Source organism: Diorhabda sublineata, chromosome 1, assembly GCF_026230105.1.
Source record: "Diorhabda sublineata isolate icDioSubl1.1 chromosome 1, icDioSubl1.1, whole genome shotgun sequence".
Classification (NCBI taxonomy): Eukaryota; Metazoa; Arthropoda; class Insecta; order Coleoptera; family Chrysomelidae; genus Diorhabda; species Diorhabda sublineata.
In genome coordinates this window covers 11,298,746-11,325,190 of record NC_079474.1, presented here as the reverse complement: position 1 = coordinate 11,325,190, position 26,445 = coordinate 11,298,746, and the positions used below count along the sequence as shown (strand labels likewise).

At 33.6% G+C, this 26,445-nt stretch overlaps 3 protein-coding genes across 4 annotated transcripts in view; 1 reads left to right on the top strand and 2 right to left on the bottom strand.

Moving 5' to 3' along the window:
- Positions 1 to 26,445, bottom strand: part of LOC130443118 (glycerol kinase-like) — an 87,556-nt gene that overhangs the window by 57,965 nt on the left and 3,146 nt on the right. Inside the window, exon 1 of one of the 2 annotated variants that reach the window (XM_056777620.1) lies at positions 25,214 to 25,476. The exons of the other annotated variant lie outside the window; for it this stretch is intronic. Within the exon in view, the coding sequence (XP_056633598.1) occupies positions 25,214 to 25,216 (3 nt within the window). The 5' untranslated portion in view covers positions 25,217 to 25,476. Of the gene's footprint in view, positions 1 to 25,213; positions 25,477 to 26,445 lie in introns of those variants that run through there. 2 annotated transcript variants of the gene reach the window in all.
- LOC130443155 (GTP-binding protein Di-Ras2) overlaps positions 1 to 26,445 on the top strand; it is a 31,527-nt gene that overhangs the window by 2,320 nt on the left and 2,762 nt on the right. Inside the window, exons 2-3 of the mRNA XM_056777658.1 lie at positions 24,590 to 24,737; positions 25,973 to 26,439. Coding sequence (XP_056633636.1) covers positions 25,976 to 26,439 — 464 coding nt within the window. The 5' untranslated portion in view covers positions 24,590 to 24,737; positions 25,973 to 25,975. The remainder of the gene's footprint in view (positions 1 to 24,589; positions 24,738 to 25,972; positions 26,440 to 26,445) is intronic.
- Positions 1,181 to 19,683, bottom strand: LOC130442392 (peroxiredoxin-2-like). Its single transcript, XM_056776462.1, has 2 exons — positions 19,090 to 19,683; positions 1,181 to 1,531 (listed from the first exon to the last, which is right to left on the bottom strand). The coding sequence occupies exons 1-2, from the start codon at positions 19,681 to 19,683 to the stop codon at positions 1,181 to 1,183; spliced, it is 945 nt and encodes a 314-aa protein (XP_056632440.1).

Sequence of the window (26,445 nt, the reverse complement as noted above, 5' to 3'; positions counted from 1 at the left end):
GTTTACGTAACGTATTCCTGAATTGTTGATTTTAATTAGGTCAAGTTTTTTTATATTATTATAACCAAAAAAAGCGAATGTCATTTACTCTACACCATATTTAAATTGTCCAAGAAATTATATGGGGATAACTAGGCAAAATCTAGAAAATAGGATAAATGATCACATAAATGTTAACTTGATATTAATGGTAGATAACTGCATATAAAAATTATCCAGGTACAGGTCGCTGGTGATGACGAATACCAGTTGAACAGATTTAACTCACCCATTTGGATTGGTAACCAGGTTATTAGCTAGGACATCGGTTGGACTCTACATGGAAATACATTAATCTATGAAAAAAGCAAATATGAAAAGCCTGCGGTTACTAACTACAGTGGACCCCCGGTTATCCGACAAACATTTTGCAGGGCAGTGTCGGATTATCGAACTTGGTGGAGTATAGAGTACTGTCGAAGACCCCCTATAGACCGGGATTTATGTATATGTACTCTGAAGTAGAAATCATACTTCATTATGTATGTCAAATTTAGTAAATTAAACAACACAATAGAGAGCTTGCGTTTTATTACAAAATTAACGTCATTAATACTATAAACTTACAAAAAAGATTTACATTAAGAATCAATCAATTTATGAAGCAAGAAAATATTGATAATTTTTTTTGTTTAAAATTGTTGAAACGCGAGATTGACGCTTTGTCCCTCAGTTCTCTCAAAAGTAGAAGTTCATTGCAAGATGTACCATTTTCTTCAGCCCATTGCAAACCCAGCTCAAAGGCGTTAATTGTATCTTGTGCTGTCACTTGTGGAATTGTAGTTGCAATTACTTCGTATTCATCTTCCTGATTTATCCTTGTATAACTAGAAATCAGACATTTCAACAGGTTTCCAAATCTTCCGGACTTATCTGTGTTTCAGCAGCAATTTTTTGACGATGTAGTAGATGATGACGGTAATGCATTCCACGATTGACAAAGATGAAAAACCAAGTCTTTCATATTAAATTCTTTTAACGTTTTTTCTATGGGCTCTTCTTTTGATGCGGCTTTCAGAAGTAGGTTTTTCTTAAAATCTCGCTTTACAAACTGAATGATATGCTGATCCATGGGTTGAATCAGTGCAGTGCAGTTTGGCGGAAGGAACATCACAGTGATGCATTTATCCTCAGTTGTCATTTATTCTTCAGACGGATGACCAGGAGCGTTATCAAGAAGCAATAACGCTTTTAGAGGAAAATTATCTTTCAACAATTTTCTAACTTCTGGTACGAAACATTCATCAAACCACTTTTTGAAAAGATCTTTTGTCATCCACGCACTTTTTTGTCCATAATAGTGTACATGTAAATCAATGTTTTTATTCGATTTTCCAACGACCACCATCTTTAGCATGGATCGTCCCGTAGCGTTAGCACACGGTAGTTCTTTAATTACTTTTCGTCCTCCTACGGATTTTTCTTTATAAGAAATAAAAGTTTTGTTAGGTATCACACGCCAAAAAAGCCCTGATGCGTCTGCATTGTACACCTGTGACGGGATTAAGATTTAAATCTTTCACCCTTTGCAAAAATCTTATTGAAACGGTGGCATCATTAGAAAGTTTCTCTCCTGTAATAGTCATTAAGCGTATGCCTTCGCCGTATTCACTTGCTAAACTACTAAAAGATTCGTTACGATTTAGGCGATCTAAAATATCACATTTTTCTTTAATTTTCAGTGTTTTTTTGTGCTTTCGCTTCTGAGCTTATGACGACATTACTACACTAGACCGCACCGCTATCTTCATATGTGCTCAAATTCAAACTAAGCAATCAGAATCAATACCCAATACCCTACGCGTCGAGCACAATATGTAGTGGTGGCGCGTACAAGTTATAACTTGTTCAAGAAGATTGGCAAAAAAATATTACTGGGGGTCCACTGTAATACCTGTCAAGTGAGGTACTAAATTCTGAGATAACACAAAAACGGGTGCGTGCAACAAGCGAGGTTAAGTGGTGTACAAGAACATGCGCGTTTATCAATTCCGGTAAAACATTTTTAAAATGTTTTCCTAATCGGCGAACGCCCTAGCACGACTACCACTGAAATGTGAATACATACTCAGGATCTTCAATGACAGTTCCTCGACTCTTCCTCGGTATAATCGATTGGATGAAGGCTTTAATACTACTGAGATGTGTTTCCTCAACCCACGAAACCTAAAGCTCGAAAGCAATCCCATAGAAATGATAAAAACAAAGTATTTTAATCGTATTTTTTATATTAAAACGAAACAGTGTTTTTTTATCTCTTATCGTTCTAAACAACTACTCCGAAGAAAGTACGTACTCAAAATTTCTATTGACTACTATTATATTAAAATAATAATGGTGAATGGTGGACTATGATTTTTTTCTTTTAAGTACAGAATTTGTGGTATATATGTTTTAAATATTTCAAACATGTAAACAGAACAACCCTGACCTAAAAGCTTCGGGGGAATCCCGAAACCGGTGTCAATATCAAAACGTGTTAGTTAGGCAACCATAGATACGTGAGCCCGTAAGAGTGTAATTACGAGGGAGGTTCAACATGTTGTAACAAATTATTGAAAAAACCCGATTTATTAGAAAACATTCCTATATTTTAATTATTTTATGATTTATTAAAAAAAATTCAATTCATATGAACAGAAGAGTGAAGCATTAGATTTTAATATGACAGCTAAGATATTAAATATGATTGATGAGGAATTGTGGCAATTAAACATCCAAAGTACGAGGATTTAGTTTTTCTAATAAAAGTTCTATTCAAATTGATTTTGTATTCATAGTGATTAAATATCTGGGGGCACTATAGTGTCCCTACCAATTCGAGCAAACAAAAGCGGAAATGTACCATCCTTTTCTTGAAGCAGTTCAGGCAGTTTTTGACTGATTGACCGATAATAATCAAAACTCTAAGGCACTTCTAGTAGACGTAGAAACATCAAAATTGGGATACAATCAGTGTTTAGTGTATGAATCATGGAAAAATGCAATATCAGTCCAGTTTTCTAATTACATGGATAACTTTGAAATCCCATATGATAAAATTATTATTAGCATAGAAAACGTTAGTGGACTAGAAGGCACTTTCCAGTAAACATGCCCTCAAATTATTGCGAAATGCGGGAAAAGATGATATCGATTTGATTTCGATTGGCAAGTGATTGTGCACTTTTTTTGCATTGTAAAATATTGAGCCCTTAACTAATTCTGAACGTGGAGTAGATATATAAAGGTCGTGCTCCGCGTATCTAAGTGCAACGATATGAAATTGGATAAGCGTGCTTACGAATTAGGCAAACGGATTTAAAGATGAATAAGGAAGGAAGAGTCGGAATTTTTAATCTCTTAAAAAAGTCCCTGCTGTTTAGTCCGAGTAAATACTTAAAAGCTCGCTTTTTTAGTTTGAAGATTCGTTCACCACACGTACCCCAAAAAGGAAGGGCATATCGAAGATGCGACTCAATAAGGGCATAATAAACTGTTAAGGAGGAGGATAAGTTCAGTTGTAGTTGTAGTGCTGAGCCTTGGGGCACTCCACGTTCTATTGGCTTGCAATAGATATCGTTGATTCAACTCTTACAAACTGAATTCTGTTGATAAGGTATGGATTTAAACCATGAGTTTGATATTTTCGTTCATGATTTCGATTCCATATTAGTTTGACGATTGAAAGGCTTACTCATCGATTTACCAATATTATTTGCCAAAAATTTGAACGTTACTTTTAAAATATATTAATACGTTTTAAGTACTTCAAATTCCCGTTGCTCTGATGGCGTATGCAGTATTTACATCCGATCAAGCTTACGTGGCATTTTCGAGAGATGCAAGTTTGGCCAAGTTACATCTAATTAATATCGACTTCGGAAGTATTAAAGTGCAGGAATCCTCAATTTGTAAATACAATAGACTAAGAAGCATTTAAAGTCCAAACTTGTCAAATATTGTAACATCAAAGCCTCCGAGAAAACCAGGAAGTGGTCTTTGAGACAAACTGTAGCGAAAGCTCCTCGAAATATCAAATTTCAAAATTATTTCAGAGGTGGATAGTAGGAATCGTTTAGTTTGATATATTTGCCATATGAATATATATTATCGGCGGTTACACTAGGATTCTACATGACCAGTTGGAAGTGAGGATGGCGCCAGTTAGAGTTCGCTGGGGAATGTTTAACTACATGAACCAAATAGCGACGCTCTTTGACGTTGTCTTCAGTTCTGGTCTTAAGTTCAACAAGGTTTGTTAAACCACTCTGAGGAGACGTAATAACGTCGAAACTAGTCAGCGGTTAGAAACTCCTCCTTGCAATTGCGAGCCATTAAAGATGTTAATATCGATAAAAAGGTCGATTGACATCACGCTCTTCAGAGGAGATGTAATTCAATATTTGTCGAGGCATTAGCCAGGAAAGTAGTTGTTTTCTCCTTTGAATATAAAGGTCTATTTACTCAATCAGTACTTTTTCAAGAAGTTTTGACATAACTGGAAATAGGCTCATTGGTCTGTAAGATGTAGTGTCTTCAAGAGGTTTCCCTGGCTTAGGGATCAGTATAATTTGGACTACCTTCAGCAAAATTTAAAAAAAGATCCGTTTTTATTACCGCATTGCATAATTCTGTTATTTGATAGTTCCTTCAGGATTTTTACATTAAATAGGTCATATCCACAAGATTATTTTTTTATTCAACTGTTGTATTGATTTTTTGACGTGGTTTACGGTGAATTTTTCGAGGGGAAGCTCTAGTTGATATGGAGATTCCAGAAATTCCTTGTTTTCAGTTCGGGTCTTAAGCTCGAACAAGGGTTGTTAAACCACTCTCATAAGACGTAACAACGTCGAAACTAGTCAGTGGTTACAAACCCTTCCTAGCAACTGCGAGCCATTGGGTCCATGAACATCACGTTCTTCAGAGGGCTTGTAATTCAATATTCGTCGAGGCATTAGCCAGGAAAGTAGTTATTTTCTCTTCATGCATTTAAAAACGTGGTCGCCAATCTTCAATGAGAGGACGGCATGATCTACAGCTTTTGAAATTTTGAAACTGTTGGGCCCCTAAGAAAAAATTCTGTGGGGACTATTTCATGTGACCTTGCATTTGAAGATATTCAATATAGGTAAACATTTCTCTGAACAAATAACCTCAATAAATCGATAATCCGTCTACACTTGACTAATGTCCAGATAGCATACAATTAAATTAATCGTCCCAAATACAGGGTGGCGCAATAGAACGTATATTTATTACGTATAGGGTAAAAAAATAAATACATAAGATATTGTTGAAATAAAAGATATGATGATTAGGTAATTATATATAACATCATCTAAATCACCCTCTCGAAGACGGTACTCCTCTAAACGCGTACGTAGATTTGTGAAAACTCTTGTCAATAAATCTGGGATGATTGCTGCTATTTCTTGGCGACATATTTTTCTTTAGCTGACTGATGTCTTTCGGATTGTTCACGTAGACTTTATGTTTGAGGTGTTCCCACAAGTAAAATCAAGTCTGGGCTACATGGGGGCCAAGGGATATCACCTCTTTTGGAAATTAATCTTGCAAGGAAACGTCTGTCTCACAGCCGCTAGAGAGTATTTAATGTGTGACAGGTCGCTCTGTCTTGTTGGAACCAAGTTCTCGTATTCGCTATTCTTGAACTCGCAAGTTCTGGAGTCAAATATCCCTCTAAGGACCCTTTCACACCAAACGAATCCGAATCAATCTGGATCACTCCTAATCAAGTTGAATATGATTCGTCATCTCCACTCTTTCACACGAGCTGAATCAACCTGAATAATTTTTTCCCTGGAATGTTTAATTCTTCGCCAATTTTCCACCACACAGAAGATATGAGATTTTTATCACTGGCGTCATAAATCGCAACTTTTGAAATTAATAACTCCACGTCCAACTCGTATGGTTGTTGATTCAAGACTAACCGGACGAGGAATCTAACAGGTTGAATCAAGTGCGACCTCGAATCAAACCTGATTGAACCAGATTCGTCCGGTCTGAAGGAGGGAAAAGAGTCCCTTCACATTTAAACGGAGCGTTCGAAGCCGAATCTTGGTCAGATTCAACTTGATTCGGAGTGATTCTGATTGATTTGGATTCGTTTGGTGTGAAAGGGCCCTAACATCGCAACATAGCAGCCGATGTTAACGGTGATGTTCCGTCCTCGTGAATCTTCAAAGAAGAAAGGGCCAATAATTCCTTTGTTTGATATTGCTGCCCATACCGTTAGTTTCGGACTATGCAGCGGGTTTTGATGTTTCATTTTTGGATTTTTTTCGGTCCAATAACAACAATTTTGTCGGTTTACGAACCCATTTGGATGAAAATGAGTCTCATCTGAAAAAATGACGGAAAATCGACTAAGCATTTCTTCAGCAAATGTCAATCTAGCTCCAAAGTCGGTATCTTTTAATTCTTGTGTTAACTGGAGCTTATGAGGATGCAGTTTAATATCAAACTTTAAAATTCGCTGCAAACCTCGTCGCGACAAGTTTAAAGCCGGCGATCGCTTCCGAGTAGACACATGAGGATTTTCTCGTACTGACTCCTTCACCCTTCAATACTGTCTGTGGTCCTAGACGTTCTTGGTCGACCTTTTGCTGGAGATTTAAACGTGGAGCTGGTCTATTCAAAACGCTTAACCCATATTTTAATTAAATTTGCACTCGGAGCTTCATTAATGTGTCTTAATCCATATTCTGAACGATACGAAGTGACTCATGGCTACTCCTCGAGTGCAACTATCCAACTACGCTAGGCTCGCCCCGCCAACGCACCGTTTACCTCGCGAAAAAAGATGATGCAAGATAACTTTGGGAAAAACCAAACACCTTCTACCTGATCTTTGGTCCATACTTACACGAACCCAGGCGAGGCGTTTGAAATCGTCAAGAAATGCATTATATCTCGAGACCGCGAGATATTTTTGTGTATATATAGTTTTGTTGATGCATTATAATAAGTTTAAGTTATTGAATTACCTCTCCACTAGGACTAGCGTCCTTAATTCATTAAAAAACTGCTATGTTATTTATCAAAGAAAAAAAAATTACTTTATATATATTTTTATTATAATTGATTATATTCTAACACGATATACAGTAATTCGCCACCCTTTATCATCAACCTTAACTTATCGAGAAATAATTAGGGTTCCTTTGTTAAACTTCGAACATTATCAAAATTGATTTTGTGCAAATTATTTATCCGTGTGAGAGATAGAGATATTGAAAATAACAGAGAGAGATATATAAGCAAGGTTGTAATTTCCACGCAATTGTTTACTTGGCCTTTATGTAAATATACCAGATGTTTACTTTATACAGATCCCGATATTATATAATGTATCAAACTGTTTATCTTTAGTGTATATATATGCTAAGACAAAAATATATACAGGAAGCTCGGGATACAAATATAACGAGATGAAATTTGTTATTTGAACAGAGACATTCTGTATAGTAAATAAATTATAATATGACAAGCCACTCTTAACGAAATTAATAGTTTCAGAAAAATTATGCTTCAGCGTTTAATACGAAAGTGTGTACAAATAATAAGCAACTCACAAAAATTATCGCATCACTGGTATTTTAGGATATTTGTAATACTTAATTTTAGTTTTTTGGGACAATCTGTATATGTATCAACTTCATAGATATTTCTGGTTTCTCATCATGGGCAAAAAAATATCACAATTTCTTACAAAGTTTTTTGGAAGCAAAAATGCTCGAGCAAATAATTTCTGTCTTGGAGAATGCATTGAATCGAGAACTTTCGAAGCAAATTGTGTTATTGTATAGTGAAAATTCAAATTTATTTTGTTAATAATGGATGTACCTCAACGTTTAACAAGACATGTGACGAATGAAGAAGCCGCTAGAATCATCGCGCTCATACAATATGGTCACAGTCAAAGATACGTCGCCAGGAATTACCACCGCTCGAAAGCTGCAAACAGATGTGTTGGCTGCTCGTAATGTCCGAATAAGCCTACAAACAGTTCAAAATAGGCTGGGAAAATGTCAGCTAGAGGTCCACCTCTTCTCTTACCAGAGAACAACGAGTATCAAGATTGGTCCAATATTTTATTAACGGATCCATCAAGATTATGTCTGCATTCATCAGATAGGCCTGTACCAGTATATAGGCGACGTGGTGAGCGATTTCACCACATCTTCTGAGCTTTCTAATATAATCCAGCCTAGAGCAGTTTTTGCAAAACCCACTCGGCAGGCAGACGTGGCTCATAAACATTGAAGTTGCCTGCAGATGCTCAGAACTTTTTTAGAGAAGTGCAAGCTACCAAGTCACGTCTTTCCCGAGCACTGCAGCCTACAGAAGTGCAAGATCAATATCCACAGGCATAAAAAACCAAATTCTTCAGCCATTCATTCCCAAAATGAATTTTTCTACAGCGCTGACGTCTCGTCGGTATCATTCGTTCTGGGGCGTCGCGTATGTAGCGTTTCCGGAAAACGAAAACACCATCCAAACACTTGAGTCATCTCCGATTTTCTCGAGCAGTTTTTGATAAATTTTCGTACACTACAAAGTGAGGTGGGTTTATATTTGATGCACCCTCGTAGATTTACGGTCGGAACTCTTTAAGAATTTTCAGAACCCTTCAAGTAAAAAGAGATTTAGTATATTAGGTTCCTTGACACCCATACTAGAGCTACTCTAAGAAGGGGCTTTGTCAATCTCTAATACTAAACAGTGCTTTACTTTTTCGAATGTTTTTTTTTCAGATTGAGTAGATGTAAAGTTATTTTGAAAGAGTCATCAGAAATAATCGAGTTTGGTAGAAAAATGAAACTTCAATTAGGGGACGCGGAAACTTTCGAAACTTAGCAAAATATGAAAGTTGACGAGAAAAGTTTGAACGACTGAACGGCGATAATATTCCATAAAAGGTTTTTACTTTGGAAGATGAATTGGGACATTTCAAAAAGGCATTAAGTATTTCAGAAAATAGAAATCAAATTTCATTCAGAGCCAAAAAAATTAGAAAATAAACGTTCTATTTGAAAAAATAAAGAAATTCGATATTTATAAAGTTAAATTTTCAACACTTTTTATAAACACCCTGTATAAAATGAAGAATTTTTCAACATAGATTGAAATACGTCTGACCTTGCTAAAAGCAACCGAATAGAAACAATTTTCATATTTTTAAGGGTATCCTCGTAAAAAAATAATTTATAAGGGTCTACAACAGTCAAAATTTTTACAAAAAAAAATTAATAACTCAAAAAGTATGCATTTTTTGAAAGAAGTTTTTAGACAAAAGTATACTAAAATTTTACTTATATTTCAAAAATATATTAATATACAGAGTGTTCTATTTGAAATAACAAAGTTACAGTCGACTTACGGTAGAACCGGAAGTCGGCCATCTTTGAAAATGTTCTAGTTAAAAAGATCGTATTCGAAAACCCAAATGTAGAAATTTTCATGATTTTACTATGAGTATTTTGCCATATATACAGATAGATAGTTTTAACTCATAATGGGACACTCTGTATACCTCAGTACCTATAGCTCTATCAAATGGAATGGTTTCGAAGTACATTAAACCTTCAACCAGGCACACAATAAGACTTTCAGCTCGAATCGATCTCTCTTTGCGACGATTTCTAGTAATTTCTTCTCTACATTTCGCTGAATTTAAATGGTACTATCCGAAAACTTCCAATACATCTTGTCTAATGGTTGTAAATAGCGATGTAAGCTGATACATTCAGCAGATCTCTAGTTATACTCTCCCAGAAGTGTATCCCAGTAGAAACTACCCTAATCTACCCATCTACATTCTTTTCCAATGCTTTCTCCATTGATCTGTTGCTGATACCACAAAAGGGTTTAGGTCCTATGAAGGGTCTGTCAGCCCCTACTTTAGCAAGCAGGGAACTTGCTTAGGATAGTTTGGATTCCATGATTTTGGGGTTTAGAGCTCTGAAGAATGATGATCTTTTTGCCATAATTCTTTTCTAGATTGATACAGACAGGAAATTTTCACATTTAAACCACCGTAATAAACTTTCGGATCGCACTCTGTATAAATGCATTGGTAAGTTTACTTCGAGCGATAAATCTGGGATGTTGTTCTATTTTAGACTGTCCCGCGGGAATCTTTCGGTAAATGCCTTGTTGCGTAAAAGTAGCACCCTCGGGAAAGGTTTTCAAAACCATTTAGTGAAATTCTTGTAATGACTTTAGTCGCAAATTAAACATGAACCTCAACCAAACGATAATATTGTGTTTTATAATAACTGATTTTTTTATATAAAAAACCTGCCTATTTTATAATAAAATGGAAAGAAAGCTCGAAACTACGGAATCAAATTATTCTGGAAAGCAGTATTGATATTGAAGTTGTGAGGTTGATTAGATGCTATACGAACTTTGACGACGAAAAGCAATTTTTTCTTTTTTGAATAAGCGGCTTTGTGATTTGGCTTTTCCGCGGAAACGGGTCGAATTTGTGTATTGAATGAAAGGGTTTGAATAACTCGAAATCTGATTGAAATATTATATATATTGACGGACCAATCATAATCTTAACTGAATCATCTTTTATGGATTCTGGTGGCGATGAAAGGGCGTCAATCTGAAATTGAGTTTTGGACGGGTCTCGATAGGTGTGCAGATGTTTTTGAAACGGAATGTAATGGGTTTGCTCGAAAATGAAGGGAATTCATCGATTTCAATCAACTTGTTGGTAAATATAATCGATTTTAATTGAAAAAAAATGGCTTAAAACGTAAGCGATTTGAGTCTAATAAGAAAAATAATCGATCAAATTAATTTTCCTATAATTACAATCGATTTTCAATGCGAAACTACAAGCCTTTCAAATTCGTGCTCGATTTCAATCGAATGTACAAATAATCGATTCCAAATCCAAATGTTGATAATCGATTTTGAAAGGAAAACTTAACTTTATAGCAAAAATAATCGATTTTTATTTAAAAAATGTGGAAATATGTAATCGATTTCAGTCTAATTTATAAAATAATCGATTTAATTGAATTTTTTTCCATAATTACAATCGATTTTCAATGTAAAACTTCAATCTATAATGCGAAGCTTCGATAATCTTTTAAATTCGTACTCGATTTTAATCGAATGTACAAATAATCGATTCCAAATCCAATTTTTGATGTAAATAATTTATTTTTAAAGGAAAACTTCAGAAATTTTCAAGGTATATAAATTATTTCAATCGAGTGTGAAATATAATTGATTATGATAACTTTCCAGTACAAATAATAGAATGTACAAATAATCGATTCCAAATCCAAATGTTGATAATCGATTTTGAAAGGAAAACTTAACTTTCTAGCAAAAATAATCCATTTTTATTCAATAAATGTGGAAATATGTAATCGATTTCAGTCTAATTTATAAAATAATCGATTTAATTGAATTTTTTTCCATAATTACAATCGATTTTCAATGTAAAGCTTCAAGAATTAATCGATTTTAATAAAATGTGAATATAATCTCGATTACAAATAGTCTTTTCCATCAAATTAATCGATTTGTATTGAAAACTATCCCAAATTTGTGGTGGATTTTTGTCTAATGAGAAAATAATGGATTCAAATGAATTTTTCTAAAATCACTATCAATTTTCAATGCGAAATTACAAGAATCTTTCAAATTCGTGTTCGATTTCAATCGAATGTACAAATAATCGATTCCAAGTCCAACTTTAATGTTGATAATCGATTTTGAAAGGAAAACTTAACTTTCTAGCAAAAATAATCGATTTTTATTTAAAAAATGTGGAAATATGTAATCGATTTCAGTCTAATTTATAAAATAATCGATTTAATTGAATTTTTTTCCATAATTACAATCGATTTTCAATGTAAAACTTCAATCTATAATGCGAAGCTTCGATAATCTTTTAAATTCGTACTCGATTTTAATCGAATGTACAAATAATCGATTCCAAATCCAATTTTTGATGTAAATAATTTATTTTTAAAGGAAAACTTCAGAAATTTTCAAGGTATATAAATTATTTCAATCGAGTGTGAAATATAATTGATTATGATAACTTTCCAGTACAAATAATAGAATGTACAAATAATCGATTCCAAATCCAAATGTTGATAATCGATTTTGAAAGGAAAACTTAACTTTCTAGCAAAAATAATCCATTTTTATTTAAGAAATGTGGAAATATGTAATCGATTTCAGTCTAATTTATAAAATAATCGATTTAATTGAATTTTTTTCCATAATTACAATCGATTTTCAATGTAAAGCTTCAAGAATTAATCGATTTTAATAAAATGTGAATATAATCTCGATTACAAATAGTCTTTTCCATCAAATTAATCGATTTGTATTGAAAACTATCCCAAATTTGTGGTGGATTTTTGTCTAATGAGAAAATAATGGATTCAAATGAATTTTTCTAAAATCACTATCAATTTTCAATGCGAAATTACAAGAATCTTTCAAATTCGTGTTCGATTTCAATCGAATGTACAAATAATCGATTCCAAGTCCAACTTTAATGTTGATAATCGATTTTGAAAGGAAAACTTAACTTTCTAGCAAAAATAATCGATTTTTATTTAAAAAATGTGGAAATATGTAATCGATTTCAGTCTAATTCATAAAATAATCGATTTAATTGAATTTTTTCCATAACTACAATCGATTTTCAATGTAAAACTTCAATCTATAATGCGAAGCTACGATAATCTTTTAAATTCGTACTTGATTTTAATCGAATGTACAAATAATCGATTCCAAATCCAATTTTTTATCTAAATAATTTATTTTTAAAGGAAAACTTCAGAAATTTTCAAGGTATATAAATTATTTCAATCGAGTGTGAAATATAATTGATTATGATAACTTTCCAGTACAAATAATAGAATTTTATTGAAAAAATTTCGTGTCGATTTGTCTAATGTACTAAATAATCGATTTAAGAGAATTTTTTCCATAATTACAATCAGTTTTCAATGCGAAACTACGAGAATCATCTAAATTCGAATCGAATGTTTAAATAATCGATTCCAAATCAAATTTTTAATGTTGATAATCGAATATTAAAGTAAAACTTCGGAAATTATCATGATATGCGAAAGATTTCAATCATATATGAAATATAATCGATTTTAATTAACTTCTTAGTCAAAATAATCGTTTTAATCAATCAATTTTTTTTTAAAATATGTCATTGATTTCATTCTAATGATAGAATAATGAATTTGAATCTAATGTAAAGCTTCGAGAAATTTCCAAATTCGATTTTAATTAATTTCTTTCTTGAAATTTAATAACCCATTGTAATCGATTTGAGTTTAATATACAAATCACTTTTTTTTCATAATTACAATCGATTTTCAATGTAAAACTTCCAGAATTATAATCGAATAAGAAGAATAATTGATTCAAAATTACGTATTTCATCACCTTAATCGATTTTTTTTGTAACTATAAGAATTTTTGAAAACGCGAAGGATTTTAGCCGGATATAAAATATAATCAATTTTAATTAACTTCTTTTATGAAATTTATTAACCCAATGTAATCGAATTTTTTCAAAATATGTCATCGATTTAAGTTTAATATACAAATCACTGTCTTTTTCATAATTACAATCGATGTTCAATGTAAAACTTAAACTGAAGAATTATCGATTTCAAATTACGTTTTTCGCCATTTTGATCGATTTTTTTTGAAATTCTAAGAATTTTTAAATACGCGAAGTATTTTAATCGAAGTTAAAATATAATCGATTTTAATTAACTTCCCTCTTAAAATTTAATAACCCATTGTTATCGAATTTTTTTAAAAATAGTCTAATATACAAATCACTATTTTTTTCATAAATACAATCGATTTTCAATGTAAAACAACAAGAATCTCTAATTCGTACTCGATTTTTTCGAATGTGAAGAATAATCGATTCCAAACAATCTTCTTCATAAAATTAATCGATTTTATTGAAAACTGTTCAAATGTCTATAGTCTAATGATATAAATAATCGATTCCTAATTAGTTTTTTGTTAATTTTAATCGATTTGGATTAAAAATCTGTAAATTTTCAAAATAAATCAAATATTTTAATCAAATTTAACAAATAATCGATACCAATTGAACTTTCTCATATTTTTAATAGATGTTTTATGAAAAAAAAAATGAGAAAATGAGTTTCCCATGTACACATCAATTTGTTACACTCTGAAAGAGACTACGGCCTGTCATATCGAACGTAATTTGTATGTACATCCAGGTAGAACCTTCAACAACTAAATTAATCCATTGTCAAATGAACTGAACAATCATTTGTCATTTGTCGAAAGAAAAAACAAAATTAATAGACAACCTATTCGATGGTAAAAGAAATCATTTCTCACACGTTCACGTCGATATCATTCACTCGAGGTTAATTAGCGAAAATAATTGCAAAACTTGCCCGTTCCTAATTATAAACGAACTCAATTACCTACAGAAGTAAGGATCTTTCGTACGTTACCGAGGAAACGCTACCGTAATAATTATGGATGGACGATTTCGAATTCGTACATATTTGTATACATCTCAGACGGAATACCATGGAAAACGTTTTATTTGTCATTTTTATGTCTGGGAAAATATTTTAGAAAATTCTTCGTGTGGAATTTCTTCCGTGAAAATAGAAATTGTCAGTGAATGAGAAACGTTTCAATCGATGAATATTTCTATTGACATATTCATACAGAAAAATAAAATCCATAAATCAAATTGAAAGTCGTTTATAATGGCGCCCAAAAGTTATTTGATATAAAATAAATGACGAACGTACGTAGAAAAATTATAATGTACAACCGTATCTCTAGCATTTTTTATGATAATTGATATATTTATAATGAAAAAATCGAAAATTCAAATGGAATTTCGTTTATAATAGCACTCAAAAGTATTACAAGTACTTATATGACGTATAAACCATGATATCCGTAGAAAAAATATAGTATACTACTCGTACCTCAAGTTTTATTTAATAATGATTATTATTTTTATAAAGAAAAATTGATAATTCAAGTTGAAACTCGTTTACAATGGCGCCAAAAAGTTATTTGAAGTAAAGTTAACGATGTACGTAGAAAAAATATAATACGCAACTCGGAGCTCAAGCTTTTTTTTATCATAATTTATGAATCATGAAGACAAAGTGAATAATTTAAAATGAAATTCATTTACAATTCTGCCTGAATGTTATTTGAAGTACAACCCATGTTATTCGTAGGAACAGTATAGTGCGCTACTCGTATCACGAGCTTTTTTATCATAATTGATATATTTATAATGAAAAAAATCGAAAATTTAATTATATTTTCGTTTATAATAGCAATCAAAAGTATTACAAGTACTTATATGACGTATAAACCATGATATCCGTAGAAAAAATATAGTAAGCAACTTGTGTCTCGATCTTTCTTATCTTAAATCATAGATTCCTGGAGAAAAATGGATAATTCAAGTTGAAACTCGTTTACAATGGCGCCAAAAAGTTATTTGAAGTAAAGTTAACGATGTACGTAGAAAAAATATAATACGCAACTCGGAGCTCAAGCTTTTTTTTATCATAATTTATGAATCATGAAGAGAAAGTGGATAATTTAAAATGAAATTCATTTACAATGGTGCCTGAATGTTATTTGAAGTACAATCCGTGTTATTCGTAGGAACTGTATAGTGCGCTACTCGTATCACGAGCTTTTTTATCATAATCGATATATTTATAATGAAAAAATCGAAAATTCAAATGGAATTTCGTTTATAATAGCACTCAAAAGTATTACATTTACTTATATGACGTATAAACCATGATATCCATAGAAAAAATATAGTAAGCAACTTGTGTCTCGATCTTTCTTATCTTAAATCATAGATTCCTGGAGAAAAATGGATAATTCAAGTTGAAACTCGTTTACAATGGCGCCAAAAAGTTATTTGAAGTAAAGTTAACGATGCACGTAGAAAAAATATAATATGCAACTCGGAGCTCAAGCTTTTTTTATCATATTTGATATATTTATAATGAAAAAATCGAAAATTCAAATGGAATTTCGTTTATAATAGCACTCAAAAGTATTACAGGTACTTATATGACGTATAAACCATGATATCCGTAGAAAAAATATAGTAAGCAACTTGTGTCTCGATCTTTCTTATCTTAAATCATAGATTCCTGGAGAAAAATGGATAATTCAAGTTGAAACTCGTTTACATTGGCGCCAAAAAGTTATTTGAAGTAAAGTTAACGATGTACGTAGAAAAAATATAATACGCAACTCGGAGCTCAAGCTTTTTTTTATCATAATTTATGAATCATGAAGAGAAAGTGGATAATTTAAAATGAAATTCATTTACAATGGTGCCTGAATGTTATTTGAAGTACAATCCGTGTTATTCGTAGGAACTGTATAGTGCGCTACTCGTATCACGAGCTTTTTTATCATAATCGATATATTTATAATGAAAAAATCGAAAATTCAAATGGAATTTCGTTTATAATAGCACTCAAAAGTATTACATTTACTTATATGACGTATAAACCATGATATCCGTAGAAAAAATATAGTAAGCAACTTGTGTCTCGATCTTTCTTATCTTAAATCATAGATTCCTGGAGAAAAATGGATAATTCAAGTTGAAACTCGTTTACAATGGCGCCAAAAAGTTATTTGAAGTAAAGTTAACGATGCACGTAGAAAAAATATAATATGCAACTCGGAGCTCAAGCTTTTTTTATCATATTTGATATATTTATAATGAAAAAATCGAAAATTCAAATGGAATTTCGTTTATAATAGCACTCAAAAGTATTACAGGTACTTATATGACGTATAAACCATGATATCCGTAGAAAAAATATAGTATACTACTCGTACCTCAAGTTTTATTTAATAATGATTATTATTTTTATAAAGAAAAATTGATAATTCAAAATAAATTTCGTATACACTGGCGACTAAATGTAATTTAAGGTACAAACCATCACGTACGTTGAAAAAATATAGTATGCAACTCGTTTGTCGAAAATTGTTAGCACAGTTAATTGATACGTAAAGAAGACATCGAAAATGTAATTCAAGTTTTCGTCTACAATTAAGCTCAACAGCTATTTGACATATAAATCACCATGAACATAGAAAAAATATAGTGTGCAACTAGTATTCCGATCTTTCTCATTACATTTAACATCTTTTATAAACACAAATTTTCAAATCAATACTTGTAAAGGCTCTTAATGATATAATCTACTTTCAACCGCTTCGAAAATTGTGTCCTACAATATTTCTCGAAACCAGAGCTATTGTTGAGTCGGGAAAGTATTTGCCGCATTTATAATTGACTTCAAAGAAAATTTCAACGTGTTCAGAATGAAAATTTACACTGGAGGCAAAAATATTTAAATTTTACAATTAATTTTCACAAACATAAGCGAAGTAAGAACTGAAAAATGTAACTAAAACAGAAAGGACGTTTTAGGGATCAAATTGAAATTTTAATGCTAGAGAATTTACGAAAAAAACAATGTGTCGTGTTTAAATTAAAGACACAACAATGTGATTGGTATTTAGATAAAATAAAGTGATTATTGCTATCTGTATATGACAAAATACTTATAAGTCGATTGTACCTTTGTTATTTTAAATAGAACACCCTGTATATTAATACATTTTTGAAATCCACGTAAAATTTTACTTTAGTTTACTTTTATCTAAAACTTTCAAAAAATGCATGCTTTTTAAGTTATTGATTTTTTTGTAAAAAAATTTATCATCGTAGACCCTTATAAATTATTTTTTTACGAGGAGACCCTTAAAGATATGAAAATGCTTTCTGTTCGGTTTCTTTTAGCAAGTTCAGACGTATTTGAATTTATGTTTAGAAATTTTTCATTTCATAAAGGGTGTGTATAAAAAGTGTTCAAAGTTTAACTTCATAAATATCAAATTTCTTAAGTTTTTTAAACAGAAGCACCCTGTTTTTTTCTATTTTAATGCATTCGGGGGTAGAAAATAAGGCAAATTTATGTATACTTTTCTGTAAATTTTTAGAGATGTAGGTGTGGTTAGGAAGATTATGTAAATTCGCTTTTAATAATCTTCGTTATTAAATTCAGTCCACACCTGCATCTCTAAAAATTTTCACAAACTGGAACTAGGGTGGTTTTTGAAGGGTTTATATTTAGACCTTCATTGACACACCATCTCTGAGGGATTGCATTCGTTCCCATACGATAACATCATGTTTACTCCGCTCAATTATCATCGGCGTATCCGCAGACTCCATATCCTGCGTTGGTTAGATTTATGAGTCGACTACTATTAACCTTTTGGGCTTCCGTTTCCCGGTTTTACAGTTATTGCTTTATCCCCTGTATTGATATTGATAATGGGACTATCTAAGGTTGCCATAGTCCAAGACACCGTGCTTGGTTCGACTCCTCGTCTTACCAGTGCCTGGTGAATGAAATGTCTTGGCGCTTAGGAGGAAGCACCCGATGAATCAGTTGAAACTTCATGTAATATAAAAGGAGCGATGGCATGACTGAGGAAACAGATATCAAATAACTAAATTTAACCAAATGTGCAAAAAAATTATCGTTGCCGTTTCCATTTCTATATTTAGCTAAATGTGGATTTAGTGCTGTAAATGATCCTCCCATATAGGATTTGGTCCTAGCATTGAAGCCGTTTTTGGCCCAAACTTGGTGAGAATCTGGGAGGTTAAGAATGTCCCTGGCTTGGTTTACAAGCCTGCACCAGGCCTTTCCCAGCGTTGGCCCAAGTTAAGCCCCGTCGTTTAAGTCTGGGGGCTCCTACATGGGCTAACACCAAAAATATTAAGCAATCACACCGCACCGTTCATACTTTCGTAAGCAAGGAATCGTCAAGTACATAGATTTTATGTTTAACGTATAATAAAACTAAAATGTAACACACTGTAGGAGCAACTTTTATTTTAATTGTAAATTTATTATTTTGTGTATATTGAATTTAAACCGTATCCAAAAATTTCTTTTTCGGTTTGTTGGAAACGGTTGCGTCGCCTGGTTTCCAATTAGCAGGACACACGTCGTGATTATCATCGGTGAATTGGAAAGCCTGTACGAGTCGTATAATCTCCTCGACGTTCCTTCCAACAGATACATCGTTTATAGTAATCTGACGAACGATTCCTCTTTTATCGATTATGAATAATCCCCTTAAGGTATGTCCTAAAGTATCCAAATAAACGCCGTAATCTTGACTAATTTTATGGGTGATATCGGAGAGGAGAGGGAAATCTATTTTTCCTAAACCGCCGTCTATTACAGGGGTATTCATCCACGCCAAATGAGTGTAATGGGAATCCACAGAGCAACCCACAATTTCCGTGTTGATATTTTTGAAATCTTCTAATTTTTTATTGAACGCTATTATTTCAGTCGGGCAAACGAAAGTGAAATCTAGGGGGTAGAAAAATAATATCAAATACTTTCCTCGGAAATCGCTTAGTTTCAACGTAATGAATTCGTCGTGTAATGTGGCTTGACCTTCCCAATATGGAGCCGGTTTTGTGATGAAAACTTTCGAATAATAATAATCGTCTGTCATAGTTTTTGGACATAAACATTTTGACATGTCCCGATTAACTTTACGTCAAAATAACGTCAATATCATAACCCACAAAAAACAACTAAACACGTCATCATCTAAGATATACTGAAAACCATTCACCACCCACACCAATAAAGAGAAGCTAATCTTAATGAGGAAGAGCTGAAAGGATCTGAAATCCGCGTAACTTCAACACGATGAACAAGAAGTCATTACAAATAGACTGACGTCGACTGGATCCTGTACAAATCCAATTTAGAAAGAAACGAAACCCCGTAAACCAAGTTTTGAAAGTAGTCGTTAGCGAGGCCTTCGCCGCTAGCTTGAGTTGGAAATACCTGACGAAGCTGCTTCGCAACTACTTGGAAGATTAAGAAGCTTGACAAACATTACCAAGACTGTCAACACCCAGGGGGTCAGTAGACAACATTACCATAACTACCAAAATTTTAGAAAGCTGCAGACCAAATCCACGTATTTCCAAAAACTGATAAGAACCGAATCAACGCGCCAGAAGACAATGCGGACTTCGTAGGAGTAAAACTCACCTAGACCTCCAAGATCAAATATCCAGGAGTCATTCTGGACGAGGGTATTAGATTCAAGGATCAAGTCGACTATACGAGGATGTTTCCAGAGGACATCGCGAACTTCGTAGGAGTAAAACTCACCTAGACCTCCAAGATCAAATATCCAGGAGTCATTCTGGACGAGGGTATGAGATTCAAGGATTAAGTCGACTATACAATGATGGTTCCAGAGAACAACGCGAACTACGTAGGAGTAAAACTCACCTAGACCTCCAAGATCAAATATCCAAGAGTCATTCTGGACGAGGGTATGAGATTCAAGGATTAAGTCGACTATACAATGATGGTTCCAGAGAACAACGCGAACTTCGTAGGAGTAAAACTCACCTAGACCTCCAAGATCAAATATCCAAGAGTCATTCTGGACGAGGGTATGAGATTCAAGGATTAAGTCGACTATACAATGATGGTTCCAGAGAACAACGCGAACTTCGTAGGAGTAAAACTCACCTAGACCTCCAAGATCAAATATCCAGGAGTCATTCTGGACGAGGGTATGAGATTCAAGGATTAAGTCGACTATACAATGATGGTTCCAGAGAACAACGCGAACTTCGTAGGAGTAAAACTCACCTAGACCTCCAAGATCAAATATCCAAGAGTCATTCTGGACGAGGGTATGAGATTCAAGGATTAAGTCGACTATACAATGATGGTTCCAGAGAACAACGCGAACTTCGTAGGAGTAAAACTCACCTAGACCTCCAAGATCAAATATCCAGGAGTCATTCTGGACGAGGGTATTAGATTCAAGGATCAAGTCGACTATACGAGGATGGTTCCAGAGGACAACGCGAACTTCGTAGGAGTAAAACTCACCTAGACCTCCAAGATCAAATATCCAGGTGTCATTCTGGACGAGGGTATGAGATTCAAGGATTAAGTCGACTATACAATGATGGTTCCAGAGAACAACGCGAACTTCGTAGGAGTAAAACTCACCTAGACCTCCAAGATCAAATATCCAAGAGTCATTCTGGACGAGGGTATGAGATTCAAGGATTAAGTCGACTATACAATGATGGTTCCAGAGAACAACGCGAACTTCGTAGGAGTAAAACTCACCTAGACCTCCAAGATCAAATATCCAGGAGTCATTCTGGACGAGGGTATGAGATTCAAGGATTAAGTCGACTATACAATGATGGTTCCAGAGAACAACGCGAACTTCGTAGGAGTAAAACTCACCTAGACCTCCAAGATCAAATATCCAGGAGTCATTCTGGACGAGGGTATGAGATTCAAGGATTAAGTCGACTATACAATGATGGTTCCAGAGAACAACGCGAACTTCGTAGGAGTAAAACTCACCTAGACCTCCAAGATCAAATATCCAAGAGTCATTCTGGACGAGGGTATGAGATTCAAGGATTAAGTCGACTATACAATGATGGTTCCAGAGAACAACGCGAACTTCGTAGGAGTAAAACTCACCTAGACCTCCAAGATCAAATATCCAGGAGTCATTCTGGACGAGGGTATGAGATTCAAGGATTAAGTCGACTATACAATGATGGTTCCAGAGAACAACGCGAACTTCGTAGGAGTAAAACTCACCTAGACCTCCAAGATCAAATATCCAGGAGTCATTCTGGACGAGGGTATTAGATTCAAGGATCAAGTCGACTATACGAGGATGGTTCCAGAGGACAACGCGAACTTCGTAGGAGTAAAACTCACCTAGACCTCCAAGATCAAATATCCAGGAGTCATTCTGGACGAGGGTATGAGATTCAAGGATTAAGTCGACTATACAATGATGGTTCCAGAGAACAACGCGAACTTCGTAGGAGTAAAACTCACCTAGACCTCCAAGATCAAATATCCAAGAGTCATTCTGGACGAGGGTATGAGATTCAAGGATTAAGTCGACTATACAATGATGGTTCCAGAGAACAACGCGAACTTCGTAGGAGTAAAACTCACCTAGACCTCCAAGATCAAATATCCAAGAGTCATTCTGGACGAGGGTATTAGATTCAAGGATCAAGTCGACTATACGAGGATGTTTCCAGAGGACATCGCGAACTTCGTAGGAGTAAAACTCACCTAGACCTCCAAGATCAAATATCCAGGAGTCATTCTGGACGAGGGTATGAGATTCAAGGATTAAGTCGACTATACAATGATGGTTCCAGAGAACAACGCGAACTTCGTAGGAGTAAAACTCACCTAGACCTCCAAGATCAAATATCCAAGAGTCATTCTGGACGAGGGTATGAGATTCAAGGATTAAGTCGACTATACAATGATGGTTCCAGAGAACAACGCGAACTTCGTAGGAGTAAAACTCACCTAGACCTCCAAGATCAAATATCCAAGAGTCATTCTGGACGAGGGTATGAGATTCAAGGATTAAGTCGACTATACAATGATGGTTCCAGAGAACAACGCGAACTTCGTAGGAGTAAAACTCACCTAGACCTCCAAGATCAAATATCCAAGAGTCATTCTGGACGAGGGTATGAGATTCAAGGATTAAGTCGACTATACAATGATGGTTCCAGAGAACAACGCGAACTTCGTAGGAGTAAAACTCACCTAGACCTCCAAGATCAAATATCCAAGAGTCATTCTGGACGAGGGTATGAGATTCAAGGATTAAGTCGACTATACAATGATGGTTCCAGAGAACAACGCGAACTTCGTAGGAGTAAAACTCACCTAGACCTCCAAGATCAAATATCCAGGAGTCATTCTGGACGAGGGTATGAGATTCAAGGATTAAGTCGACTATACAATGATGGTTCCAGAGAACAACGCGAACTTCGTAGGAGTAAAACTCACCTAGACCTCTAAGGTCAAATATCCAAGAGTCATTCTGGACGAGGGTATGAGATTCAAGGATTAAGTCGACTATACGAGGATGGTTCCAGAGGACAACGCGAACTTCGTAGGAGTAAAACTCACCTAGATCCCCAAGGTCAAATATCCAGGAGTCATTCTGGACGAGGGTATGAGATTCAAGGATCAAGTCGATTATACGAGGATGGTTCCAGAAGTACCTGGCCTGACCTAAAGATTACGATAGCTGCTTGAAAAATACCACTGTATTGGAATGTATACAATCTACTGCAACCAAGAATTCAGGCAAAAATGGCAGCATTTGACTAAAAAGAAAGTGTTGTTTCTTTAATACAATGCTCCAGCTCACAGATTCGTTATTGAAATGGCCAAAATTAATAAATTAAAGTATGAATTGCCCCCTTATGCAGCCTATTCATCAGATTTAACCCTCTCGGATTATTTTCTGTTCCCAGATTTGAAAAAATGGCTCGATAGTCAAAGATTTTCCTACAATGAATGTGTGATGTCGGCAGTTAATGGCTATTTCGAGGAGCTTAACGATTCTGGTTATAAAAACAGTATCGAACTTATTGTACATCGCTGGGATAGTGGTAGTATAAACAGTGTGTTCAGTATTATTATTTGTGTACTAGTTTCCAGTCTAGCTCACCAAATATATCTACCAACCATCTTACTTTTGTTTTTTTTTATTACATTCACCACATTCTTTACCAACAGTACTTCTTTCATTCATTTATTTGCTCTCATAATAAAAAAATATCAATTTATTAAAAATATAAACACGTGTTATAATTTAGTAATAGAAGAAATATCACTTGTTAAGCAGGTGAACGATCAAAGGTTAAAGAAATTGGAGATGTATAGACGCGAATCAACACGAGAACATTATATGATTATTATTTACACCTGAGTTAATATGTAGAGGATTTTCCGGTATAGTGAATTTGTTCACTGCCTGGAATATTCGCCCCAAATAGAATAGGAGGAAGGTTCGACTTCGAAAAGCTTCACTAAACGCGCTAAAACACAATTACTATATTTATCTCTCTTTCTCTCGTGTCGTTTCCAACAAAAAGCATATTTTGTGTCGAGTCGGGTTGAAAAACAATTTCTAGTTGAATATAAACGTAACCACGTTGTTTGGGAGAACAATTAACATCGTTTGATGCAACGATAGTTTCAGTTTTGTTTTTTATGAAATTCATTAAAAAAATTTCGACCTATTACTATAAAATGAAAGTAAAAAAAATTGATTTTGTATATTTGAGTGATTGAAATCAACCTGAAACCGACCCTGCAGGCTGTTTGTATGGTCTTTACAGAGAAAAACGATTACGTATCATTTTACGGATAATGTTCGGGACAGCATGACGCAACTTCAATCCAAATCCCCAGTATGTAATACATGTACGTAAAAAACATACATAGCAACACACTTTCCATTTTATATATGATATACTTTTATTTTGTTCCAATACCTATTAACATTTAATCAATTGTTTCAGATTTTTCAAGATTCTAAAAGTGAAACCACGAAACATCTAACCGCAAATTAAACTTTGCTTGATTAGTTCCTCGAAGCAAAAATGATTTAAATCGCTTGCAGAAAATTAGAGACAAGTTTGTAACTACATACCAATGAGAGAGAGAGACGTAAGTTTAAGTAATAAAATTTAATTTCATCTTTGAATAACCCTGTATTAGCAACGTTTCAAATTTGAATAAAAGGATGTATTGTTGTTAATTCAAATGGCATTATCACAGACAACTAATTTGATGTATACACGAGAACAATGGATGGGGGAAAGTAAATAATTATTTCGAAAACAAAATGTCGATTCCAGAACATCACACTCGTTATTTTATTTGGATGAAAAATACCTTGACGTATCCAATTTAAACTATTTTAATTAAAAATATCACAACGATGCTTTTATCTATATATTTTACGTAAAATGCTTGCAGTTAATTACTTTGAAATGTCTACAACACACATTACCAGTTTAAAATATTTCAAAGTTATTAAGTAACCTCAAAAATAAAAACAAATTGTATAACTTAATTTTACAAAAATATTTTCTATAACTCCAATTAAATCAAAATTTATGTGTAATGAAAAAATAACTTACCATTATATCGCCATGTTGTATGACGCTACCAGCTACTGTCCATTTATGTTATAATTTAATTCACTAATCAACGTACTTTTGTTATTATTATAAACATGAACAATTGAATTTACAAGTAAATATTGTTATAGTTATTCACTTTTCACTATAAAAACGTTTACTTTTACAAAAACCGCGCGCGTTGTCACATCTTTACAAACACTAAACATGGCTCCATCTTCTAAGTATCCTTCCTACTAACGTTACCTCACTTCCTTTTCTTCTAGATTGGTAACCATTGTTGCCAACTTTAATTCTATCGATATTTAACGATTTGATCTATTAAATCGACTATTGTTATATTGATTTTTAATATTAATTCATCGATTTTAATTACTATTAATATAAATATATAATTTAACAATAATTTTTATTACACATTTTGAATTTTTACTACGAAAATTAGCAATAATTTGACTTCGTTACAAAGACTGAATGTATCGCCATCTTTGAATTAAAAGTAAAACTAACGTCTCATGACCTCAAGTTTTTACCACACCTGACAGTCTGGAGATATGAAATTCGATTAGTATTTTATAAATTTGATTCAAGAATTGAATCAATTTAAGATTATTTTTTATTAAATCAAAGAAATTACCAAATTTGTATTACATTATTGTTTTAATGTTAAAGTAATTAATGAGTATATCTTATACAGTATGAATCAAAAGTATATATTTAAAAAATATTGATTTGGTAAATAATTTTTTTGGATTCCAGTGAATGAATAATAACGTTACAACAATGTCAGATTACGAAAGGATGCGTCTAGTAATTTTGGGAGGACCAGGAGTAGGTAAAAGTTCGATAATAAAGAGATTTTTAACGAATACTTATACGAGTAAATACAGAAGTACAATTGAAGATTTATATAACAGGGAATACGATTTAGGTCATATGACTCTCAAGGTAGACATATTGGATACGGCCGGTGACATGCAATTTCCCGCTATGCGTCGTTTATGTATAGCCACAGCACACGCTTTTCTTTTAGTTTACGCCGTCACTTCGAGTCCGTCCTTGGACTGTATCAAACAATGTTTCGAGGAAATTAGAGAACAACGAGGGGATTTTCAAGAAATACCGATAGTCATAGCGGGTAATAAATTGGATTTGACATCGACTCACCGAGAAATTCCCATCGAGGACGTATCCGAATGGGTTTATTGCGAACTACCGAAATTAAGGTAATT